This window comes from Lampetra fluviatilis, chromosome 18, assembly GCF_964198595.1.
Source record: "Lampetra fluviatilis chromosome 18, kcLamFluv1.1, whole genome shotgun sequence".
NCBI lineage: Eukaryota > Metazoa > Chordata > Hyperoartia > Petromyzontiformes > Petromyzontidae > Lampetra > Lampetra fluviatilis.
This window is the reverse complement of record NC_136292.1, coordinates 7,530,430-7,555,088: the sequence shown is the minus strand read 5'-3', so window position 1 is coordinate 7,555,088 and position 24,659 is coordinate 7,530,430. Positions and strand designations below refer to the sequence as shown.

The window sequence follows — 24,659 nt, the reverse complement described above, 5'->3', positions numbered from 1 at the left end:
TGACCCTGGCCATTGACCGAACCTACCAGCCCCCTCCGCAGGAATGTGTTTTTTTTTTACCAGGTAAGGCCGACTGAGCTATGTAGGTCTTCTTTTTCAGAAGCGACTTGGCCACAAATGATAGCTCAACGAAGTGGCTTATCGTGTGGACATGTATGGCAGCCAAATGCTCTAAACGCGTGTTCCTAAATGTGGAGGGGAAAACCGAAGGTCCCGGAGAGAAATCCGCGCGACCACAGGGAGAGAGACACGCAAACTCCAAATATTCAGGCGTCAGGGTCGGGATCGAACCCACGCACTCCTGCATACCAGGCGAGGTAGTTAACATCTCACAACCGCGGCGCCATTCTTCGCATAAAGCCCCCTTTGCTGGCACGGCGGGGTCAATGTTGATAGATGGCTAACATAACAACAGGAGCGCGTTCTAATCAGGTATAATAGAATTGTATCATCACAGAGCTACGCTGCGTCGCACGGTCACCTCCTACCAGAAGCGAGCCTTCCGCACTTCACGTGACGACCTCAAAGGGCACCTAGCCTGGCACGAGCGCCATGGTGATGTCACCGCCACTTAATGGCGAACGGCGGTTGTTGTGCGTGTGTGTGACTTTTCCCATGTCTGCCTATGCGGTTGTGCAAGCACGTGTTTGTGTACATCGTGTGTGCGAGGTAGAGACTGTGGATGTATGTATTCGCCTATGTCATCCTATATGTGAGCTGTGTGTGTATAATGGATGGTAATTGTATATATTAGATCATGATTCAACACATGAATGATGATTCCACACCGTAGCTGATGCTGATTATGCTTCTGCATATCGGATGAGGATTATGATGATTCTGTATATGAGATGATGATGATTTTGTATCGTGAATTATTATTGTGTACAATGGATTATGATGTTATATACGGGATTATGCGGATGACGATACCGCTGATTGTGATGTTTGTGTATGGGATGATGATGACGACTGCTGCACGTGAGCCGTGAGTTGGGGGTGGAGGGACGAGGGGAGGAGGAGAAGGTTCCTCCAAACCCCAGCACCATCACCCGCACGCGTCACTCCCATGGCAACCGCTCGCCCACGTCAGCTCGGAGATGACAAACCCCGTGCGCCTCGCAGCGGCACAGCGCACGTCCCTGCCTCCAGCCATTCCTCCATCCCTCCTCCGGGCAGTCCTGAACGTCTTTCGACATCCTCCATCCCTCCTCCCTCGTGTCCTCCACCCCCTCCTCCCCCGTCCGCTGTTTCCCTCCAGCCGTCCATTCATCCCGACAGCCACTCCTTCCTCCCTCCATACAGCCCTTCCTCCCTCCATACAGCCCTCCATTCGGCCATCCCTCGACTAGGCCGGGATGCGGCCACCTCCCGCCCAGGGGCCCCGCTTCGCCGCCCCGCGGCAGAGAGCGGGGTCCGAGCCCCGTGATGTCTCCTCCATCCTCGGGATCGACTGCACGGCCGCCGCCTCCTCCTCCCGTCCTCGTCCGTCAGCCTCGGCGCTCTCCTCGTTATCTCCGCAGGCATCTCTGGCCTGCGTGTGCACCTCTTCACCCTAGTCGCTGTCCCCGTTCGTCTGCTCGCAACATTGGTCTTGCTCGTCTTGCCCACCATCTTCGTCGGACGTGCACACTCCACGTCATCATCATCTTCGTAAACACCATCCTCAAATACGGTCGTCAGCATCATCATCATCATCACCTTCCTCTTCCTTTTCAACATCAGCATCTTCACCCTCATGCCCCTGCTCGCAATCGCCCTATTCCTCCTCAACATCATCATCCTCCTCTCCCCCTGCTACTCATCCAGCTCTTCTTCATCCTCCTGCACCTCATCCCGCCGAGGTCCTCATCCTCACGCTCAGCTTCCTTCTCTCCTCCACACTTTTGCTTCTCGTATCCCTCATCACCACCCTCCTCCAAGTCAGCCTCCTCACCTCCATCCTCTCGCTCCTCATCTTCCTCCTCCTCCTGGCGGCCACCCTCACAATCAGAACCCTTCTCCACGACAAACATCGCCACTTCGATCCTCCTCGACCATGCACAACGCCACCACCGTGGACCTGCCTCCCAGCAACTTCACCGTCACCCCGGCAGGAAGTGGCCCGTGGTTCAGCTTCACCCTGCAGCCGGGCGGACAGCAGGACCAGCAGCGGCATCATCGTCAGCAGCAAGATGATAATCGGAAGCAGGAGGTCGTGGTGCTGGCCATGCAGGCCCTGGCCATGCTCGTCATCTTCATCCTCTCGCTCTTCGGCAACGCCGCCGTGGTGCTGGTGATCGCCAAGCACCGGCAGCTGCGCACCGTCACCAACGCCTTCATCGCGTCCCTCAGTGGCTCGGACCTGCTCACGGCCCTGCTGTGCATGCCTCCCTCATTCGCCTCGCTCTTCACCCGAGACGACGGCTGGCTGCTGAGCGACGGGCGCCTCTGCGCCACCACGGGCCTCCTCAACACGTGCCTGGGCATCGTGTCCACCCTCACCATGACGCTCATCTCCTGCGACCGCTACTGCGCCATCGTGCGACAACCTCACGGCAAGAAGATCGGCCGGCGACGCGCGGTGCAGCTGCTGGCCGCCGTGTGGCTGGGATCTCTCCTGCTGGCGGGGCCTTGGTACCTTCTTCAGGTGCCCAACAGCTGGTCCCACCACCCGCAGCAGGGCAACCAGCAGCAGCAGCAGCAGCCGAGACGCGGTGGCTTCGTGCACTGCATGTACGCATTTCACGCCGCGGCGCCGTCCCGCCTGGGCAGCTCGTATGGGGTGGCTCTTATCGGCGTCTGCTACCTGCTGCCGTTCGCCCTCATGTGCTTCTGCCACTACAACATCTGCAAAACGGTGCGCCTCTCCGAGGTCCGCGTGCGCCCCGTGGCCACCTACGCCTACCTGCTGCGCTTCTACAGCGAGATGCGCACGGCCACCACGGTGCTCATCATGATCGTCTTCATCATCGTCTGCTGGGGGCCCTACTGCGCCATGGGCATCGCCCGAGCCGCGGGGGGCTACACGTTCACGCCGGGCCTGGACGCGGCCGCAATGTGCATGGCGTGGGCCAACGGAGCCATCAACCCGCTCATCTACGCGGCGCGCAACCCCAACATCTCCATGCTGCTCGGGAGAAACCGAGAAGACGGATACCGCACGGGTAACCCCATCGCTTCGTACCTCTCGAGCCAGGGAAGGGCGGCCGGAGGGGGCAGGAGGGGCCGGGCGGACCGGCTGCGGGACCGCTACGCTGATCGGCCCCATCAGCACCAAGGACAGCACCATCATCTGGGGCAGCAGCACCAGGGGCTACAGCAGCAGGGGCAGCAGCTACTGGCTGCCACGGCGCGGGCGGGCAGCGGCGTGTCCTCGTCCAGCCCGGGCAATGGAGAGCTCGCCATGTGGGCTTGCAAGAGCCCAGCCGCGCTCTTCTGCACGGAGGTGCCCGGTGCCGAGACTTTGCCGTCGGGGGCCAGTGTGCAGGATACCGCTAACACGTGCCTCTAGAGCGGGATTGGGGCCAGCATCAACCTGGTGTGGCCTCTAGACTGCTCGTGGCGATGATAGTGGTTGGTGGTTTGCAGACTTGGTCCGTAGGACAGCAACGGCACAAACTTGGTGCGTGGTCTCACACTGCTGGTTGTGGTTGTGACCTGGAGCGCAGGAACAACACTCACCTGCTGTGGCCGCCGAACGTGGTTCTCGGACGTGGTCGGTAGTCCAGGACCAGCAATCAACCTCGTGTGGCCTGCAGATGAGGTCACTTCACCCGAGCCCAGCGTACATGCCGAGGACTAAGATGCAACCTGAAGTTGTAGTGGAGAGTCTTTCGATCACCCTACGACCTATTTGTATCCGTTTACAATTACCGTGCAGTTGTGTTCTCCAGATTGAGTGGCAGTGCAGCGATTTGCGCGCTGTGCTCTGAAACCGACGAGCCGAGTTCGATTCCCGTTCACGGCCAACATCGGTGACGAATATCTGAACCGGTCCTGAGCCTCCCATAGGCCGACTCGGCCTCAAATGAGTACCTGGTGCGGTGTGCACATCGCCAATCGGGAGACAAAGGCGGCGGACGGGCGTGGTGCTGGCCACCCACCCCCTCCTGTGCCACTCCGGCCTTCGTAAGTGCTCATGAACAACATTTGCTCCAAACGTCTATTAAGGCGAAGCGGGGGGATCTTCGTCTGTCTTTTGTCCAGATTGAGAATGTTGTATACCGAGTCTTGGTTAATGAACAAGGGAGCACTCATCAGTCTTAAGCTGCAAAACAATGCACCAACATCCCAGCTCTGGTGCCGTGTTTTCCACGCGTGGGTGGTGGGGATGTGCAACTCCGCACGGCGATTATTATGCCTCGACCCCCACGCGCGTGTTGCTTGAAATAAAACGAAACTCTGAATGGGGTGGCGATTGCCTCCTTAAGCAAGTCGTGAGCCACCCCTCAATTAAACCATCGCCCTTCAAATGTAAATTAGGGGAGGTATTCTAATATTGGCTTTAATATTGTCGCCAGTATCTGGGATTGGTTCTAACCTATGGTGACATTCAAGAATTGTCCAATGCTAATGCCTGGGTTTAATCTGGGTACTCGGGCATTCTCCCACATGATGAAAAAGCGTCCCGAACGCAATTTGCCAAACATCCTGAACATTATGGACTCCGTGAGTATATGGTTAAAAGTAGTAAAATATATAACATAATTTTACAGGTTAACATAATTACGTCATTGGTCTAATAAATTAACACCACTAGGGCATTGCCACCCCTAAGTGGCACACATTTCTGAACTACAAAATGATGCAGATTTACATCCGAATTATCTCGTAAATCAAGTGGGAGCTCATGACTCCACGTTTCGGAGGACACAATGGCTCAGAGTTCATACGTGCAGAGAAGCTGAAACTCTGGACCAAGGCAGGGCTGGAGGATTTCATAAACGTTCAAGGCAGGGTGCACAGACCAGAAAAACCCAACCGCAGCTCGGCTTTTATTTACAATTCATCTCAATTGTTATTTTTGCCCTTTGTGTTTGCCATCACACCTTGGAGACGCAGATGACTCATACACATGGCCACGATGACTATTGTGCAGATAATTGGGTAGACGGAACGGGAAAATCGGAGATGTTAATTACGATAACTGCCATGCCAGTGGTTGTCATGGGTGACGCAATACAAAAAAACTCTGTCGTGTGAATGTTCACTCATTTGGACAAAGCTACACATGCAGCAACGAAATGTATTTTAGGAAAGTGTTATATTTATATATGTGCAAGGGGCCAAAACATTCCCAACAAACATTGAAAGTGCCATCTTTTTAAACTGAAGACGCTCAATAAACTCGCAAGTGCTAGATTTAAAATCACTTTACAAATCCTGTGTTGTAGTGTCACGTGCCTCGTGAGAGTACCTGTGTAGTGACCAGATGTTGAGTATTTTCCCGTGAGCGATTCCTCCCTGTATGTCGTGTTGTGACGTGCCACTCTCCGAATTGTCTGCCGCAGATGTCTCATCGTGTGTTACGTGTTCAATAAACGACACAGCCCATCGCGCTACCTCTCTAAATTTCCAATACAAAGCAACTTCAACCGATCGCTACGTGCTGCACAAACGATTCTAGCGTCAAAACTCCTCTCAAAATCTTGCCTTCGTGCAACTCTCTTACATTCATGTAGAAAAAGCAGTGGTACATACAAAAATCTGGCAGACAAAGTGTAACATTTCAGGCCACGCAGGATGTGCGATTGGACATTGCAATATAATGGGAACGGTCTTCTCACGAGATCAGAGCACAGTGACACAACAAACGGTTGGTAATATAAAGCTGTGCAAATTAACTAATTTATTATATAAATTAATGACCATCTCAAAAAGCCACCTGGCGCACGTTACCCAGTGTCTGTGACGGGGACTGCCGTGTGCACACCAGCGCATCCTACGATCCCAAGCGGCACACCACAGGGTACATTTACACTGCCAGCACTCTATCCCAAGACTCATCTTGAGTGTGCAAAGCTGCCAAAAAGCCTTGGGACCGACGTGTCAGTAACATCATCTTCTGTTCCCGTACAACGTACCCACTTTCAATCAATGGTCGTTTAAAATCTGAACAAACATAATGAGATGTTAAGCTCAATAGCCTGTTAAACACAGCACAATCGTGTTAAATAAAGCAGCCACTGTACTACTTTTTCAAAGAAATTACTTTATTAGAATACATGATTCCGCAAAATTTAGGGGTTTTTTGGCAGTCCAATTATTGTGATGCATCCATTTAAATGTATTCTTTTTTTGTTATTATTTATGTACATAAGCATTTCACTATGCTCACATTTCAGGCATAAATTACTAAAATATTTCGTCACTTGTGAATGGTCTGCGATAGCCCAGGATACCAAAGCAGGAGGAGCCCGAAGTGGCGACGCCGAGGACACGCATGGTCACTCGCCTCGGAATTCCCAACAAGGGGATGGATATGCAACATCTTAACGTTACTTATGGTGGAAACAGTATCAAAATGGGTGGTGTCCTCTCGGTTTGGTTACTGTGAAGGGCACGCACCCACGGTGGTGGAACACCAATCGTGCACCCTCTTCGCCCGTTCCTTTAATACGGTGTCACGCGGTACCAGGGCCCGGTCTGGCGATGGGAGGACACGTAACGCGGCAGTTCTTTGGGCTTCGTCGCACGGCGGACGCGAGCGAGAGAGCGATCGAGCGAGGGGCAAGTACTGAAAAGATTCGAAGACGCGGTGAGCGTTTTGGCGCGCAGCGTCAGCCGAAGCCGTTTACGGCTCGGCCTGCGTTGCCGTGGCTGGGCCGGCGCTCGAGGGAGGCATGCTGCCCGGGGCGCCCTGGTCCGGGGCGCCGCGGCTCACGCCGTCGGGGGCGGCCAGCGCGTCGGGCCGTGTTGGGAGAGGGGCGACGCCGGGGGGGAAGGCGCCGGGAGGACCGCCCCTTGGGGGCGAGTAGATGGGGGGGCCTCTCCCTGTTGGATGAAATGCGCAGAGCGCACAAAAAGCTGCGTCAGAAAAAACTCAAAGGGCAAAACGGCTTTGGCCTCTGATAAACCACATAACACCCTTGACGCGTGATCACAAAGAGTACAGTGCAACTTGGCTGTGCAGTAGACACTCGTGGTCCAGCAACTCCGGTAATCACAACCAATGGAATGTATTATAAGCAAATGGCAATAATTGTCTCCATTGTGTTTACTTCTCCAGGTCCACGTTGTTTAATCTGGAAACGTTCCAACTAAATAGCATCGCATTTACAAAAAACACTATTCCTTTCAATTTAGTTGTTCATACTATACGCCATGTGCTTGCACAATCACTGTGCTAGTTCCCTAAATCGTTAGGCCCTCATTTGCACCTCTTTAGAAGTTCCTCACAATGTGTCGGTCTCTGGGTTGGTACAATGTCCACCCACTGAGGCCAATTATTTTACATTGTTTAGTTCCCAACGTTATTTCCCTTTCTAGACCCCCGTTCACTTGTGTTACACAGCACTGACAACGATAGTAAAGGCAAAGCTCCCTGAGAAGGCACTCACAAGCAGCAGCATGCGGCGGCCCTGGATAGCGCTCCGGAGGCCCGTAGGGGCCCACGGGAAGGGGACCGTACATCCCCGGTGGCCCAAGTGGACCGCCCGCTCCGTAAGGAGGGTAGGGCCCGTCAGGGTGGCGGTCGGGAGCCGGGCTGCCGTACGGAGGTCCCGGGGGCGGCAGGGGCCCGCCCGGCGGATACGGCCCGTAGCCTCGTGCCAGGTTCATGCCCTGCGGCATGGGGGGCCGGTGATGCAGCGTGGGGCTCATGAGCGGCGGCACCGGGCCGAAGGCGGGCGGCAGGTCCTGGGGTGGACGCGGAGCTCTCTGCGACGTGGGCGACGTTTCAAGCGGAAGTTGAAATCCTTGGTTGGAAGAAGAGGAGACGGGCCTGCGTGCCCCGTCGACTCCCAGCGGAGGGGAGGGACGCCCGCTGCTGGAGGGCGAGGAGCGCAGAGATCCCTCCTGAGCTGGAGGGCCTTAGGGACAGGGACATCAACGTGAAGGGCACATAACCACGGTGACGTGACATCAGTTGTGCACCCTCTTTTATGCCCGAATCCACTCTCCACCACAATACGAGGATATCAGGACCATCTAAACAGTCTGGCAAACTCCGGCATGCAGACTCCGATTATTCTGGCCGTGGAATGCATGCGACCTTGTGAAAATTTATCGTACTGACAACATTCAGAATAGCCCGAGAGAAGAGAATATGTTTGTAGACCAATATCCCCATCATAAAACATAACCCTTCACCTCCGACCCAGACCATTCCAGAAACCCATACTCAAACCCACGCAGATCACAAGGCACTCCGAATTACAATCTAATGCTCATCAGTGTCTTGAAATAAGGTTGGCCTTGTATTGTTTTGAAATCCTGATTGTATCATATCGTATGATCACAAAGGAGCATTGTCCACCACGATCCCTGACCCCGCGTGGCCTTATCACAGCCGACTCACCCCTGCGTGCAGAGGGGGGGCCCCGTGGTTGCTGCCCCTGGCGCTCCTGGTTGAGCCTCAACTCCATGTCTGTCACCCTGTGGGAGGAAGAGGGACCTCGATGATGAATCAAAGCATTAACGAGGAAAAACGGAGAGAGACACTGCCGGGAAAGTGGTTTGGCTGAAGCATGAAACCGCCTCTGCGGCACGTGTTGTGTCTAGAACCTCCGGCATTCGAAGGCTAATTATTTCGGCTATCAGCTGCAGGCGACCTTGTTAAAATGAAATGTACTGAATTCGTTAGGAATAGGCCGAGATAAAAGAAAAAACATTAACATTTCACAAAGTCCGTCTTGTGCACGGGCCGGCCGCGGGGAAATTTAATTTCACGCTTCACCTCTGCCTGAGATTGGACGCCTCCCTCTTGGCATTTAGCAGCTCCCGCTCAGCTTGCCGCGCCGCCACCTGCCAACGAAACAATCACACCGACCGCTTTACATTTGACGTGTGGCGACGACACGCAAGTACGCGTGCACGGGACGCAGCGCGCGCACGCCATGCTTTAAAGACAAAGCGTTCGTCTCGTGTCCCCACATGTGCCGAACGAAGCGGCGTGACGGCCGATCGGCTGAGAAGACAGTCTGGGGGCAACCCACCTCAAACAGCCCACCACAAACAGCCCACCGCAAACAGCACACCCGACGCACCGGTCCGGTTGTCTGATCGTTCATCCGTTATTGGTTTTAAAACGAGGATTGATTGGGACGGTGCAGTGTGCGGGCAGGGCAGCCCGAGTCACACCACGCATCACACCTTAAACAATAAAGTGAGTAAATAAGGTAGTGATTTGCTGGAGCACTGCGGGTTACACGCAAATGTATGTATAAAAATAAAACTGTCATAAACAGACAGGTTCTTAGCACTTAATTTCCCCTGGGGAGTACACCATGATGACCTTGATGTGCATTAAGGAGACAGCTGCTAAAGAGCCAGAGAAGACGGCAAATAAGAAGCATATGCGCACGCACAAGGAATTTTTGTATTGAGGATACTTACCCAGTTGTTGTGCGCTTTGTGATCATTTGCGGAGAGCTAAAAAAAGAAAAACACAAACACGACGCTCCCATCACAAGCGCTTGTCACGGCGAACGTTTGCAACAAAATGAGTGCTCGTGCACCAACAACGACTGGACAAACACATACCTGAGTCTTGTATGAGCGCTCTGTTTTTTCAAGTTCTTCCTTAATGTCCTGAACTTGTTTTCTAAAAGAAAAGAAAAAATGATGCAGTAAATATATATTGTAAAGTCTGACGTGGAGGATATCATGCAATCCAGAGATTACAAGGCACGGCACAATGACGAGTGAAACGTCAAAACCCATTTTGACTACTACTATAAGACAGTACAGCAAGTGGGTTCGGGAATCAAGTCTGTGCGGACCATTGAGTGTTATCATCATGTACGGTTATATTCAGGTTCTTGTGTTTCCTTCTACATGCAAACGCTCATCAAAAATGAAGTGGGCAAACATCCCAATTCAGAACTCTGCTGACGAGAGGCTTTACAGGATAAGCCAATTGCAATGACGATATTTACTCCGCATTAAATGGATCGGACGTCCGCCGAGCACGGCTGTCCAACAGTGGTGGCAAACTTACCTGTAGAGGCTGGCTTCCTCCAACGCGTTCTTCATCTTCTCGTCTGCAGCAGAGATGGCCTGCTCCCTCTGCTCACGCTGAAGCTCCTCCTGCATCAGTCGCCTGCGTGGCCACACGAACACACACACACACGTACGTGCATGTGTACGCGTGTTGACACGCATGCACACACGAAAGACACTGCTGGGAGCCAGTGCTGCTCGCGGGCGCATATTAAAGGCTGGTACAGGCACACGATGACCAGGTGTGACCAGCACCACACCCAGCCACTTTTGTCTCCCCAATGTTGATGTTTGCATACTGCACCAGGTACTCATTTAAGACCAAGTAGACTTATGGGGAGCCAAGGTCAGGAATAAAATTAACCTACCTCCGATCCAGAGCAATTGCATTCCAATAAACACATTTACAAACCCACGCACACTCGACATTCAGACTGCACGCCAAGTCCTTGCGCGTCCACGGACTAACGTTATTTGCCAAAGCACAACATGCCATTATCCCACCGGCTAGTGGCTGCCACGTTATCACATTCGTTGGAATGGCTGTGCAAAGCGTGTGCAGGCCTCACCACCCGTGCCTGTAAAACGTCCCTAGTGTAAAGCAGAGGGAGCAGTGGCCCCAGCGGGCGCTGGAGAGGCGGCTCACCTCTGCAGGTCCATCTCCTTCTCGTGAAACATCTGCGTGGCAATCTCCAGCTGCTGCTTTGTGCGCTGCAGTTCGGCCTTCGCCTCCTCCCGCTCGCTGTTCATCGATTCGCTCTGTGACTGTAGGCCCTTCACCAGATCTGCAGGGCAGCAGCGCCGGTTAGGGTCGTGTGGCGAGGGTGGGGGGCCGGGGAGGGGTGGGGGCCGATATTTTGGAACTGAAAATCAACTTCACAACCCCCCGTCACCCCCCGTAGATTTCAGCTGCAGAGACAAGTTGCACCTCCGTAGCCTATGCACGTCCTCACAGCAACCCACTTTAGTTACACATTCCGGGCCGATGTCATGCATCACACCATGCTCAAGATATGGACACGTATAGCCCTTGTGTCAGTCCACTGCTGGATGAGGGCCTCTGCAAATCATGCAAGATGTGGGGTTTATTTGACTATTTTTCGCCAGAATATGGTTTATGATTAGTGGAGCCGCTGCAATCTTTGCGAGAGGCATACGGTAAGCATTCCCCCTTGAAAAGCTCAACGGAATGGCTGCAGTGTGCTGCATTTAGAACCAATAGCAACCGCAGATTTACCATCAACTTCCTTCCGTGACTTCATCTCATACGCGAGCTTCTCCCATGTCTTTTTCTTCTCTTCTTCAGCGATCTTCAACTTTGTGTTGAGCTAAAGACACATGTTTTACAAATGATTGGTATGTGGCACACACAGCTTTATAGAAGAGAAAGCAAATGGCTGCAGGATTTTTTTGAAAACAAAGCCTTAAAAGCAGGTAACCGTTCCATCCAATAATGAATCATGGTAAAAAGCGACAAAAATCAAATGAATTCGGGTGATGTTCGAGTTGACATGTTGCCTCATTGTTAGTTTTATTTCGCAGTCACTTTATTGCCATTTCCTGTTTGCCAATGGCTACAAACAGTGGGAGTGTAAGCCTGGGCATGCACATTCAGCGGCAGAACAAAGGCCTCAGAACAAAACAAAGGCCACGGAACAGAACAAAGGCCGTGCCGATCCTCGCAAACATGCTCAGCAGCACCACCCAGCAGACTCCTGCAGAGCCACACTTCCTATAAAAAAATATCCTGCGGGCGTGACGCCACCAGGTGCAAGATTCCCACAAAAGCCACGGCGGCATGCCACGATTCCCAACACGCCCGCCGGAGTGAGGTCACAGCACAAAGTCCCGAGGAGCTCACAACGACAAGAGCCCCGTGGAGCGATCATGCAGACAGGAAGTGGGGGCAGGCGAAGCGCATCGGACGCAAGAGAAAATAAACCTCAAACAACTCACTCTGGCCACATTCATGAGACCTTCTACCGTCTGGAAGACACAAATTGACACTTAACATAAATATGTGTGTTTGTGTGGAAGGTTGCATGCTTTGTATACATGGGTCAGACGATCCTGTTGCTTGCCTGCCTGCAACTTGACTTGGAGAGGTCAGAGACTCTACACCCCCAGCCCCATCCCTTTCCAGACTCCTACAATTTCATATTCGACTGAGGGGTCCAGGGTCTTCAGGCAAGGGGTGGGGGTGCATGGGACTTTTCATGAAAGTCAACCTCTACAACTCTCCAAGTCACACTGACAGCAGCGGAGTTCGAAGCACATTATGATTTATAAACATTACGACGCAAATACACACACGACTCAAGAAATTGACGAATAAAGGCACATATTTTGCAGTCAAGAGTTCAAACAAGTGTGATAACCACAATCATTTTGAAAAGCGTACAGCTCTGGTTTTTGACCGAACACCATGCAGCAGCCAGTGCCACATCCGTTGAAGCGATCCACCCACCCACCTTGGTGGCATCCAGCAGATTTTTCACTTTGTCCTTTCTTGTTTCTAATTTAAAGAAAAAGAAAAATAAGACGTTAATATCTGCCCATGACGTGCTTTGTGGACCGACCATTAGAATGTGCCTCAGAGAAATTTGTTTGAAAATGTCACCATGATAGCAACATATTTAAATTATTCATCATCATCATTGTTATCCTCAATTTGTGTTCATTAATCACTAAAAATCTCAGATCTCAGGGCACCAACAAATTATAATTAAGAGGACTGGTTAAGCACAAGCGTTAATGAAAAATGATTCAAGTCAAACTATGATCAAGCCACGTGAATAGAATGTGTGCCATTTAAATCCAACCAGAGGTAATGCACTAAAGTGAGAGTTGACAGTCAAAACAACAACAAAATAAATCGAAAGAAATAAAGATCAAAATGAAACCTGTGTGTGCAGTAATGTTCATCTTCTCCATAAAAATATATTTATTCCGGAATGACCTCCTACAAGTAATACGCCGTTATAAACATGTAAATGCTCTTTGATTCTTTCGGTAAAGTCACGTAGTCAGAAATAAAATAAAATAAAACAAATCACGACGTTTTGATCGCAACACAAGCGGTCGTCATTGCCTGATGACGTGACTTTACCGAAAGAACCAAAGAGTATGGATTCCTGCAGTCACGAAAGCTTAATAATAACCTGAAGGAACCAATTGTTCCTGCGCCCTTAACATGCGATGGTAACTCAATCTTTTATTTCTTAAACCCGTACGTCAAAGGGCACCCAATTATCAAAATCTAGAGCAATGTGGTCGACAACGGAGCCTGCGGACAAACCTTTCACTCCACCGTTATTGCAATTTGAAGATGTCATCTTTTCTTTAGCGTGCTCTTCCCCAGAGGCCCCCTCATCCTCAGAGTCCGAGTCCAGCTCCTTGAGTTGCAGGAAGCTTTCCTTCAGAGTCTGTGCACAGCAACAGCAGAGGCAGTACATAGTCATGTTAAGTACCTTGACTGTGTGTCTCAGGCTGTCAGAAAAGAGGAATAACCTTTGGCCAAGCACACCTCAATGGCACTCTCCATTATTTATAATGATTAGTGTTGTGCTTGTTAACCCAGGAAAGCCTTATTGAGTCAAGACTTTTCAGCACGGTCCTACTAAATTTTCACAGTAGGGAGGCGATGTCGCTGCTGTGTGTAATCCCGGTTGAGACATTTCCAGGTAAATTTCAGCGTTGATATGGGTTGTTTTTTTAGCTATGGGGAGGAAACCAGAGAACCGGGAGGACACCCATGCATGACAGGAGAACATACACTCCACGTATAGAAAGGCGCCCAAGTCATAAATCGAATCCAGTCCCTTTTTGTTGCAAGGCACGGGCATTACTACTGCACCACCCTGTCACCCCAAAAGTAACATCATTGCACAGTTGTATTTCATTAACATGTATAAAGATATCATAGTGATATCACTATAGTGTTAAAATGGCTATTATGACCATAACCTTCAAGTATTTTTTTCATTCTGGAAGCTTCAATCTTGTATTTTATAAACAGCCCAGAACAAGAGAGCCTACTGGATATGTACAAACAAGATAAGAGCTGTTAATTTTTTGGCTGCATCTTTCATGAACAAGTTTCTTAAGGCAAGTAAACTTTGTGGTAAGTGCTCCTGGCAGCTGTGCCTACTTACATTGCCTGATAATAACCATAAAGGTCAAGTTAATTGTGTTTAATCATGTGAGGACTCAAGAGTCTAGGATAAATCTCATTTTCAAGTGGCCTGGGTCACCAAAATGACAAAAGTAAAATTAAGTACAGCAATGATGCAAATAGATATCAGCACAAAAACAACTCTCAAATGGAAAATACTGCGCAAACGTAATTATAAGTTAAATTATAAATTCCTGTAAGTTGGCTCACGCAAATTTTTCTTAGACTGATAAAAGTAAAATCACAAAATAAAGTTACAGAACAGTAAACAGATATAGAATGACAACCAAACTAACATTTCAACAGTCGTTCTGTGCAGCTGTAAATCTTGAATCTTCAAGGCCTGGAATCAATTTCAAATTGGCCATCTTGTTGGCACACAATTGTGACGAGCTGTAGAGTTGCCTCCCGGGGCAGCAAAAGGTCACGGCCAAGAAGGCAACCAAATCTACCAAAAAAATACAAATAAAACTAAACCATCCCCATCCTGCCAGAGATAGCCCACTGAGGTATTAACTATTTTTCAAAAGCAACCTGGCTATCACGACTGAGGGCCCAACAAAATGCACGAGGTGCGAGGCGTCGGGCCATGCGACCTCACCTCAATCTCTCTGTCTTTGATGGTCACCGATTCATTGAGGTCTCGGATGCTCCTCTGCATGAGGCTCATTTGCTCCTGCAGCTCGGCGATCTGCTCCATCAGCTGCGCTTTCTCCTGCTCAACCTGGGGCAGTCGAAGGCGCGCAAACGGCACACGGCCGTGCATAGCCACAGGGACGTCAATTACGGTGAACGCCTTCTCTGTCTTAGGGACACCAATAGCAACATGGAATAAACAATCACACAGCTAACACCGCACATAAACGAGGAAAATGCTATGAAAAAATAAAACCAAAAAGAGTGGTGATTGTAATTAAAACAAACAATAGAAACGAGACAGATAATAAAAATAGATAATAGTTAACAGAATATGGAACCTAAAATATCTGCTAACATGTAAGCATATACAAAAGCTGTGCAGCCCAGGATATCCAACTCTACTGACATCATAGCTGTTGAACAGGTCAAAGTAGTGACATCAATCACGTGCTATGACAGAATGCTGTGACTTTAAATCCTTTTTTTCGCGTTTAAAAAAACTTCAAACTTGCATTGGACAAACATAATTGCTCAGCCGAGATCCGTATCTACAAAACAAGATTCAGTTATCTATTGAGTTGCGTCTTTATTTATAAGCTCACGGGTAAGGAACGTTAAACAAGTAAAGGACAGGTGACCAAATCACCCAGAATGATAAGCAGTTTGGAGCCTGCAAAGTGCTTTGACGGGAGACCACCATGCATACAACAGATGTCAAGGGGCTACAGGGCTACGTTGTGGGCAGTAGAGGGCAGCGCAGCAAAATCCATTGTTGTACTGTACTCTACTGCAACGGATATTGAAAGTTCAGCACCTTCACCAATCCACACTGACCAGTGTGGTGAACCACGATGACCCCTGTGAGCCTCAGGGTGCGGGAAAGACCTCATCGAGCAGTGGACAGGCAAAAGTGCTGTACATGTACAATGTGTAAATTAACCAATTTAGTTGTGAGGCAATCGTGTGATGAGTGAACGCTTTAGTCAGACCTGCTGCTTGCGCTGGTTCAGGGCCTTCATCTCGCCGTCGATGTGGTAAATGCGTTCCTCCAAGCCCTGAGCCTTCCTCTCGGCCTCCTCAAGCGCATCATTGGCCTGCAAACACCACAAGACTCGCTAGAGCTGCAGCCCACCAACAGCGTCCCTGTGAACAATCGCGGCATCAATCACCGTAACAAACTCGCTCAATTAAGCGTTACTCATATTTACATCTCAGGCTTACCTGCGCAATCTGAGCCTTCATGGCAGCAGTGCTCTCCTCATTCACCTGGGCCTTTTGCGTCTGCTCCAGAAACTGCGGAACGAACAGTTTCATCACGACACCACTTGTCTCGATTACCGTTATCAACGTGCATACACTTAACCCCTCTCCTCGGTCTTATTAGTATCAATAATCACTCTTTGAGTACATTCAGTCAAGATGCATGCTCTCGCCGTGCGACGTGTGCACCCTCACCTCCTTCTCATATTGCTTCTCTTTCTCTCTTGCCTCTTCCAGGTCTTCCTTCACCTGGGACAGCTCCTGCTGCAGCTTCTCTCTGGCGTCGGTGAGACGGTCGCGCTCACTCTGCACCCAACCACAAACGCACGCCACAAAAGACCCACAATGGATCACGTGCGAGGCCCCAGCAACTTCCGCTAACCCCAACGTTATTTATTTATTTAGCAAATGCTTTTACACGTGACTGTCATTAAGTTAAAGCTCCAGGATATGCAAGAAAAATAAATGTTTGTTAATATTATATTGTGCGAGCGGACGTCAGTCCACGTAAAGCTATGCGACAGCCTCCTCCTCCAGCACGTGCAGGGCAACAAACAGTCCGGCCGGCACACCCTGACGGACCTCGCAGCCGGAGACGATGTGCAACTGCCAAATCAGTTCAGTTTAGCGTAGACTACAGTATACAGGAATAATTCTAGATTTGAGGTTATCGTGACTGCAAGGATTCATACTCTTTGTTTTTTTTGGGAAAGTCACGTAGATAAAAAATTCAATAAATGAAATAAAATATAATTAAAACAACTGTACGGAAGCGACAATCATCACTGCAATTACCGAATTGATGCGGAAAACAAAGCCCGAAGTATGTACCGGCAAGCAGGCGTCCCATTGACTTACCTGGAGCTCTTCGATTTCTTCCGAGGTCGAATCGAAACGAATCGCATCCTTGATTTCCTGGTCCTTCTCCTGGAGCTGTGAGCGGCACCAAGCAAAGGGAGCAATGTTTTGAGCAGCAGAGCCACAGCCAGGGTGGACTCGCACACAGCGCACGCGAAAAGCACGGCACCGCTCATCCCCAACCCTCGCGACAGTGCCCCGGGTAAGGGGCGTTAGCACGGGTTCAGCTATAGCGCAGCTCATAAACAAGGACTCCGATCCACGGCTTGAACAGGGCGTCAGCCCTCCTCTTTCCCACAGCAATCTTATCACATATTTACACAGTGGTTGGTTAAGCTGTTGACAATTGTTGGTGAAATGTTCTTGACTTAACCATATGGACGGCCCATTATGATAATCTCCAGTGAGAGGCATAGTTAAGTTTTACGAGGAAAATCACTAACTGTAATTTATTTAAAAAGTTCAGACACGATGGCTTACTCTTGTAAATATATCACAGAGTCTTTACTGTTCACTTTGTATAATATTGCACACTTCTGTATAAACTTCCCCCCGCACCTCCGATGAACATAGCTGGCTATGTGCGGTGCAAAAGAAGTTCAACATACGTACATACAATACTGTGTGGACATTACCGGTTGAATATTCTAAGAGACTGAGTGCTTGACGCGCTGACTACGCCTAAGCTAGCGAGGCACGGTTCAGATGAAACACAAACGGGGGTCCTTATAGCCCACACAAACAGGTGGGGTTGCTCTATCATTAGTTGGCTCCTGCAGTGGACACTTGGCACGTAGCAATTCATTAAATAAAATAGATTATTACATTTATGTTACATGCGTAAAATCGCAAACGTAAAAACTAATTAATTTTAATTTAAGCAATTTATAGCTTAGATTAACAGCGTAGGTACCTTAAAGGTAAAGGAACGATTAAAGCAGTACAAGTTTATTTTATTTAACAGGGTGAGAGCTCAAGAAACCAGGATGTAGTCTCATCCCAAGAGTGACCTCGGCCACCATAAGGACAAAAGCAAAACAAATCAAACAAAATGAACAAGCCTAACCATATACAACATAAAATACAAATAGGTCCGTGTGAACAAGTCAAAAAAGGTTCGATTATTTTATTGAATTGTAACCCAAGTAGTGATAAATCACTAATTACATTTTGAGGTGGATTGTTACATGCCTAGACTTTACGGTCCACTTCACATTCTATGCAAACCTTTGTTAATAACAACACTGAGCAGAACCTATCGGTGGCTACCTCTAGTGGGAGAAAAAACGTTCACTGTTCCACTGGCTTAGTGTGGAGCACGCCGATCCCTGCGATACCGAGGCACTGCCCAAACTAAAACCCAAACCCTGGTTCGCATTGCCCCAGACTGACACAGGGTAGCCGCGCCCTCACCACCTGACTTCTCCTGCGGACACCCACCTGTGCTTGGAGGTTTTGGAGGTCGCTGGCCATCCTGGATTTGTCCTCCATATGGCTCCTGATGGTATCCACGAGCTGTGCCTCCGTCACTGGACAAGCGGCAGATTAAACACGGACAAGGATGCTCTTAGCCGCAAGTGACGGATGCGTCGTGGCAAACCAAACAAATGTCCCCCCCCCCCTCTGCAGATGAGGTCACGCAACTCAACGAGCGAAATTCTTCAAAAGATTTTGCAACAATAATCTCCTGACGTCAATTTTCCAAGAGATGAAAACGAGACGCCGTTTAGCAAATACTAAACGCAAACAGCTTGGCTCCGCCTGGCCAGAGCTTGGTCCACGGTGAGTGCATATGAATGCAGGGACACACAAGCATGATCACATTTCTAAATCTCAGCATGTCTTGTAAAATGCTCTCAATTTAAAAAAAAACTTTGGCATTGTTCGAGTTTAAGAGATACCCAAATTTAGAACTAATTCCCGAATTACCACCAAAATAGTTTAGCTTTTCCAACTTTGTTCATATGAACAAGCAATGTAAAACGGACTCTAAAAGTAAAAACAATTATTGGCACAATTGAACAATCACTATTGAATAGAATAAAAATACTCACGTAAACAAAACTTCTTTTTTATCTGAAAAAGAGAATACAACATCAGCGGTAAAAAATAAAAAACGAGCCAAACCACTTCACCGCCACATGATCAATAAAACATGTGAATTATAAACTCTAAGGCGACCCCACGTCCGTCTATCTGAAGAGAGAAGGGACCACGTGGCAGCACTGAGAAAACACAGCTGGATGAGGAGTGGTGGCGGGGGGGGGGGAGGAGGAGGGGATAAAGAGGATAAGGAAAAGGAGGCCTCTCCACCGGCCACCTAAGACACGTTGTGCTCCCAGTGGTGCTCACCCGTAGGCGGATGAAATAGAGGTGGACCGCGCCGAGGAGGAAGAGGAGGAGGCTGAACAGCAGCAGGACATCCCATGGGAAGCCATAGAGGTCGGATTCCGGTTCCATGCCCAGAGGGAGTGCCGACAGCGTCTGTCCAACACGGGTGAAGCGGGAGGGCGGCGTTCTCAAACTGATCGCTTTGATTGTGAGGGGCGGGTGACAAGGCATGAAACCATTCAACCCCCCCCCCCAGCTATCTGATGAATTGTCACAATTTGTGGTTGCCATTCCATTTCAGAATAAAACAATTATGTCAGTCTTGTGTTGTTTCTCGTTTCTTCAGCTTTGTTTGCTGCAAGAGGCGAAATCAACATTCGTGTACGATGTGTATAATTTTCATGAATTGTAAATAATCAATTCTCATATGCACAACTTGATACATGTATTGTGAGCAAAATAATTTACTTTAATCTATAAATCGATATAACCTTACATACCTATGGGCTACAACGAATGGCAAAGCTTTGATATAACAATTAAATTGCGCCCATTCACGTAAGCAAACATTCATGCATACACAGCAGCGGCAATGTCATAATAATAATGTCATTCATTTGTGCAGAGAAGCTTTACCGAGTCTCACGATTATTTTCCATGAGGGGCCTACATTCTCATATTTGTGGAAGAGCATTCAAGAATAGCAGGGGGGGAAAAACTGGAGAAACCCAAATAAAACCCCACCGACACGGGTGGATTACTCTCAAAAGCTCCCCACAGATGAGTAGAGTACACGGACCCACTTTCTGGACTGCCACCTCATAACCACTCACATCTAACTCAGTATAGTTTGGGAGTTTCATAAATGTACATGATCTGCCAACTCTCGTTTCCCAAGTGCTCGATTACAGGCGCGTGCGTATACCACCAACAACCCCCCCAGGCTATTTTTGCTCATGTTATTTCTGGTACCTGATGTATTCTGCTAAGTAACAGCGAGGCAGTTTAGCTCACACCGGAATTCATAACCACACCTTTGTACATATAAGCAGCATCCACATAAAATATACAGTAATCACATAGACACATGGCATTCACAAAGACACGTGGCACCCAGACATGTTTCTATGTTGAACTTCTTTTGCACCGTATGTAGCCAACCATCCTAATCGGAGGTGCGGGGGAAAGACAACTAATCAAACATAAAAAAAAACAGTTATTAAAAAAAAAAGATGTAATCTAAATTTAAAAGTGCGTAGCTCCAGCGGCTTCCTAATATCGGAAGGAAGAGAGTTCCAGACGGGCATGGAACACATCAGAAAGTGCGCGGTGCTGTGACATACGGTAGTCACAAAGACATGCACCTATGACCAAATCACACTGCAATGACCCTGATCGCTGTAAGCTGGGAATCTAAGCAGATTTGAACCTCGATGGGTGACCACCATGCAGATCAGGTAGTTGTTAAAAGTTTTGGCACTTCATGGTGGGGAAAAAGACAATGCAGAAAAATCCACTGTTGTAGCGTACTTATATGATTCCATGTCTATGCTCCCCGCGCCTTCACCAACCCGAACTGACCAACATTCCCACACCTCCGATTAGCACGGTTGGCTCTGTACGGTGAGAAACATGAGGTATTGGTCAAATAACCCTCAAAGTCTACACAGCCTGAGGAGTAGAGTACAAATGAAAGCGCTGGACATGTACATATATACATGTGGAGTCCACAGGCACACAAAGAATCCACACAATCCACCGGGTTCGATGGCATGGAGGCCTTACTACAAGACAATCGGCGTGGTTCCACTATACAATATTAGGCATGAACTACCAATGATTGATATGCAACTCTTGGTAAATGTAAAATGCGTCCAAAAAAATGCAATAGCTACTCGTAACCTGTGGGCAAATCATACCCCCATACATACTTAACAGACGTTGATAAATGCAATGCTGAAGTACAGAGTAATAAACATGTTAACATATAGTCAGCAAAGCACTAGTGACATTCCCATAATCACTCAGGAAGTGTCACTGCAGCAACACATCTAGAGAGCTCCTAACCTTGACTTAAAGTTCACGATATGGTTCTCATATTCTTGGTTCTTTCGGAAAAGTCACGTCGAAGGGAAATAATAAAAATATAAAACAATAAAATGATCACGACGTTTCGACTGCAACACAAGCAATCATCATCAGGTGTGAAATCCACAGCAAGAATTTTTTTAAAAAGTGGCGTTTTTTTGTTGCTGTGGATTTCACACCTGATGATGATTGCTTGTGTTGCAGTCGAAACGTCGTGAGAATGTTATTGTTTTATATTTGTATTATTTTATTATTTCCCTTCTACGTGACTTTACCGAAAGAACCAAGAATATGAATCCCTGCAGTCACGAAAGCTTTAAATCAAGATATGGTTCTCATTAACAAAGATTAAGGCCGAGACGAGGAAAAGGGGTTTAGCTACAAGATCTGTTTGTGCTTTGGGTTACACGTCGTCTTAAGAGGAATTAAACTTCACCCCTTACGTTAATCTGACGTTCAATGCTTGACTCAACATTCAGGACCAATCACGTGCCCATTGAGTGCAACTGCTTCTCGTCTGACACTCCCGCCAATCATGCTCGCGTTACCCTCTCAGTCACTCTTTCAACTTGTTTACAAACATCATTCGTGCCCGAAAATAATCGTGGTGCCAGAGCAAATGGCAAGAAGGCTGCTAAACATGGAGAGTTGAACCCCCGCTAAGTAAAACCGTTTCACTGATAACCACATAACTGTCCTAGGTAAACACAATCTAGTGGGTTTCCATTTCTGTCCCTACAATTACTCAGCCAACTTGCACAAATGATGGAACAGAAGCTATGAATTCAGCTCCGCATGCGGTGCTTGGTGGGTTGTTACTTCACAGTTCAGGGATGCCTCAATCTCTCTTGGCAGATGGCAATGACCAAGGTCTGCACACCCCTGACACACCAATGCAGCCCAGCATACACACACGGTCACAAGAGGGCCCCCCTCGTCCATGCCCAGGCCCCCCAATGTGCACAAGGCGTAAGCTCCGAGAAAAAACGAGTAAACAAATCCCTTTTTTCAATACACCGCCATGCCCAGGCACTCCTGACCATGCCCCACACCCCCCTTGCCCAGCCCAATCATTACAATTCCAGACAATCCTCGTGCAATATCTCTACTGTATGTAGAACTTCTTTTGCACCGTACGTAGGAGGCACCGTCTCTTGACCAGCCAGGTACCTCTATCTCTGGGCTCCCCCGTTTCTCACGACACCCACCAAGTTGATGATGATGATGATGGTGGTGATTAACCACTCAATGGTGACGGTGAAGATCTAACGTGATTGATATTCTGATTATGAAGATGCCGATGTTGAGTTTGAATGACAGGATGGCGATTTTCGTGACAACGACGATGGTCATGTAGGTGATTTGTGACGATTAACGTGGTGGTAATGGTGATGATGACACTAACAATGACACTTTGATCACGATGGCCAGCCAGGATGTTGACGATCATGAATGTGATGATGGTGATGTGGACGATGATCACGATGATGACGGTGGCAATGTTGACTCATGACGCGGCTGATGAGTGCAATGTTGGCAATTACCAACATTCCGGCAACGTTGATTTACGTCAAGTGTACTATTATGATGGCCACGATATTGGCGACGCTATCAACCACTCGCAATGATGACAACAACCATCGCCGACCATATGGTCAAGAATAATGATTGGGGTTTGTTGTTGAGCCCCAACACCAGGGATCGACGTACCCCTGGCGTCCCCACCATCACCCCCCCAAGTGGCCTCGCCAACGACGCGAGTCGTGAGCGGTGCAGGGTTGTTGCCGCACCTGCTTGACGCGGCTGAGCGAGTAGAAGTAGAGCGCGGCCACGGGGCCCATCGCCGCCGCCGCCGCCTCCTCCTCCTCCTCGTTGCCCAGGAGCGGCCGCTCCTCGCCGGGATCCGCGTCGGCGGCCATGGCGGTGACGTCGCCGCTGCAGGGCCGCGCCACCCGAGGTGGAAGACGCGGGGGGAGGTTAATCCACAATGAGGGAGGGGGGTGCACGTTGTAGACCGCCTGTCGAGATCTAGATTTTACGAGTCATTATTAATGACAATTGCAATATTTATTATAAATAAGCATTGTCTGTATTGCATTCTTATGTATAATATTTCTAAATTAACGTGGCATTAATTCGATGTACCCGCCCCATCATCACGCCCCTCCCCCCCGCCCCGGCGGTTATTTGGACTCGCCCAGCCGCCGAGTCAAAGTGCGCGCGCGTCAGGCAGAGCGAGTCGAGTGCCGAGCGACCGCCCCACGACGATCGCGCGCGCTCGATTGAGAGTCCTGGCCGCAACACGTCACGCGGTGGGGGGGGGGCGGATTGAAAGGGGGGGCGCGAGCGAGTGATGACGTGGCGCTGCGGTTGGTTGCCACGGTAACCGGCCGCGCGGCTGCTGCACGCGCCCCGTCGTAGGGCAACCGCATTGGGTGCCAGCGCTGCCGCACCCGCCCCCACCCGCCTTTTGGCTTCCTCCACTGCCCCAACATTTGTACTGCTCGCAATACACCAAGCACGGGTGTATTACAGTAAATCCGAAACTTGCAAGCGAAAAGCAGACCGCCACGTGATATATTCATTGCATAAATTCGTGTGCAATGTTATAATCCCTTTAATTCTAGATTTGAAGCTTTCGTGACTGCAAAGATTCATAATCTTGAGTTTTTTTCGGTAAAGTCACCTAGGTAAAAAATAAATGATAAAAATGATAGAAATAATAATAGAAATAAAATAATGAAGGTTATAATCCCTTGTTCATCACGACGTCCTTTTTACTTCAATGTCTCAACAGCGTTACGGAGATCGCGTGACGTGAGGGTTCCTTCTGCCTGTGTAGTGAGGGTTGTGAGTTGACGTTGAGGGGGGAGGAGGCGCCTCGCCCCCCATGAGGAGTGACGTCACCCACTCATGATTATTAATGAGGGGGGCTGACCGACGCGGAGTGACGTCACGCACGGGACACACAGACATTCTTGGCTCAGTAGTAAATGTTTTTTATAAACCTCTGCGGGTTCGTTAATATTGCGAGTTGTCTGTGATGTGTACACCACTGCCAACGCAGTATCACGAATTTGTATTTTTGATTGCCTTTAATATCCGGCAATTGTTCACCAGCATTAGTGATGATCTTTGCCAATAACATCTTGAGATAATAGGTTTT

At 49.1% G+C, this 24,659-nt stretch overlaps 2 protein-coding genes across 3 annotated transcripts; one reads left to right on the top strand and one right to left on the bottom strand.

The window, feature by feature from the left end:
* Window positions 1-949: 949 nt before the first annotated feature.
* On the top strand, window positions 950-5,671 carry GPR135 (G protein-coupled receptor 135). The gene has a single exon (XM_078864490.1). It carries the CDS (start codon window positions 1,739-1,741, stop codon window positions 3,491-3,493), a length of 1,755 nt encoding a protein of 584 aa, XP_078720616.1. The 5' UTR covers window positions 950-1,738; the 3' UTR covers window positions 3,494-5,671.
* Window positions 5,651-23,435, bottom strand: LOC144937176 (transport and Golgi organization protein 1 homolog). 2 transcript variants are annotated; one of them, XM_078864488.1, is made up of 21 exons: window positions 23,284-23,435; window positions 19,427-19,558; window positions 19,129-19,150; window positions 18,515-18,603; window positions 17,075-17,149; window positions 16,412-16,522; window positions 16,178-16,249; window positions 15,946-16,050; window positions 14,919-15,041; window positions 13,442-13,568; window positions 12,615-12,658; window positions 12,100-12,129; window positions 11,381-11,471; window positions 10,790-10,928; window positions 10,142-10,243; window positions 9,685-9,745; window positions 9,538-9,573; window positions 8,879-8,946; window positions 8,501-8,577; window positions 7,542-8,012; window positions 5,651-6,975 (listed from the first exon to the last, which is right to left on the bottom strand). In XM_078864488.1, the coding sequence occupies exons 1-21, from the start codon at window positions 23,410-23,412 to the stop codon at window positions 6,776-6,778; spliced, it is 2,304 nt and encodes a 767-aa protein (XP_078720614.1). In that variant the 5' UTR covers window positions 23,413-23,435; the 3' UTR covers window positions 5,651-6,775. The 2 variants fall into 2 exon arrangements, with proteins under 2 accessions (XP_078720614.1, XP_078720615.1); XM_078864489.1 differs by lacking the exon at window positions 12,100-12,129.
* Between the last annotated feature and the right edge of the window lie 1,224 nt (window positions 23,436-24,659).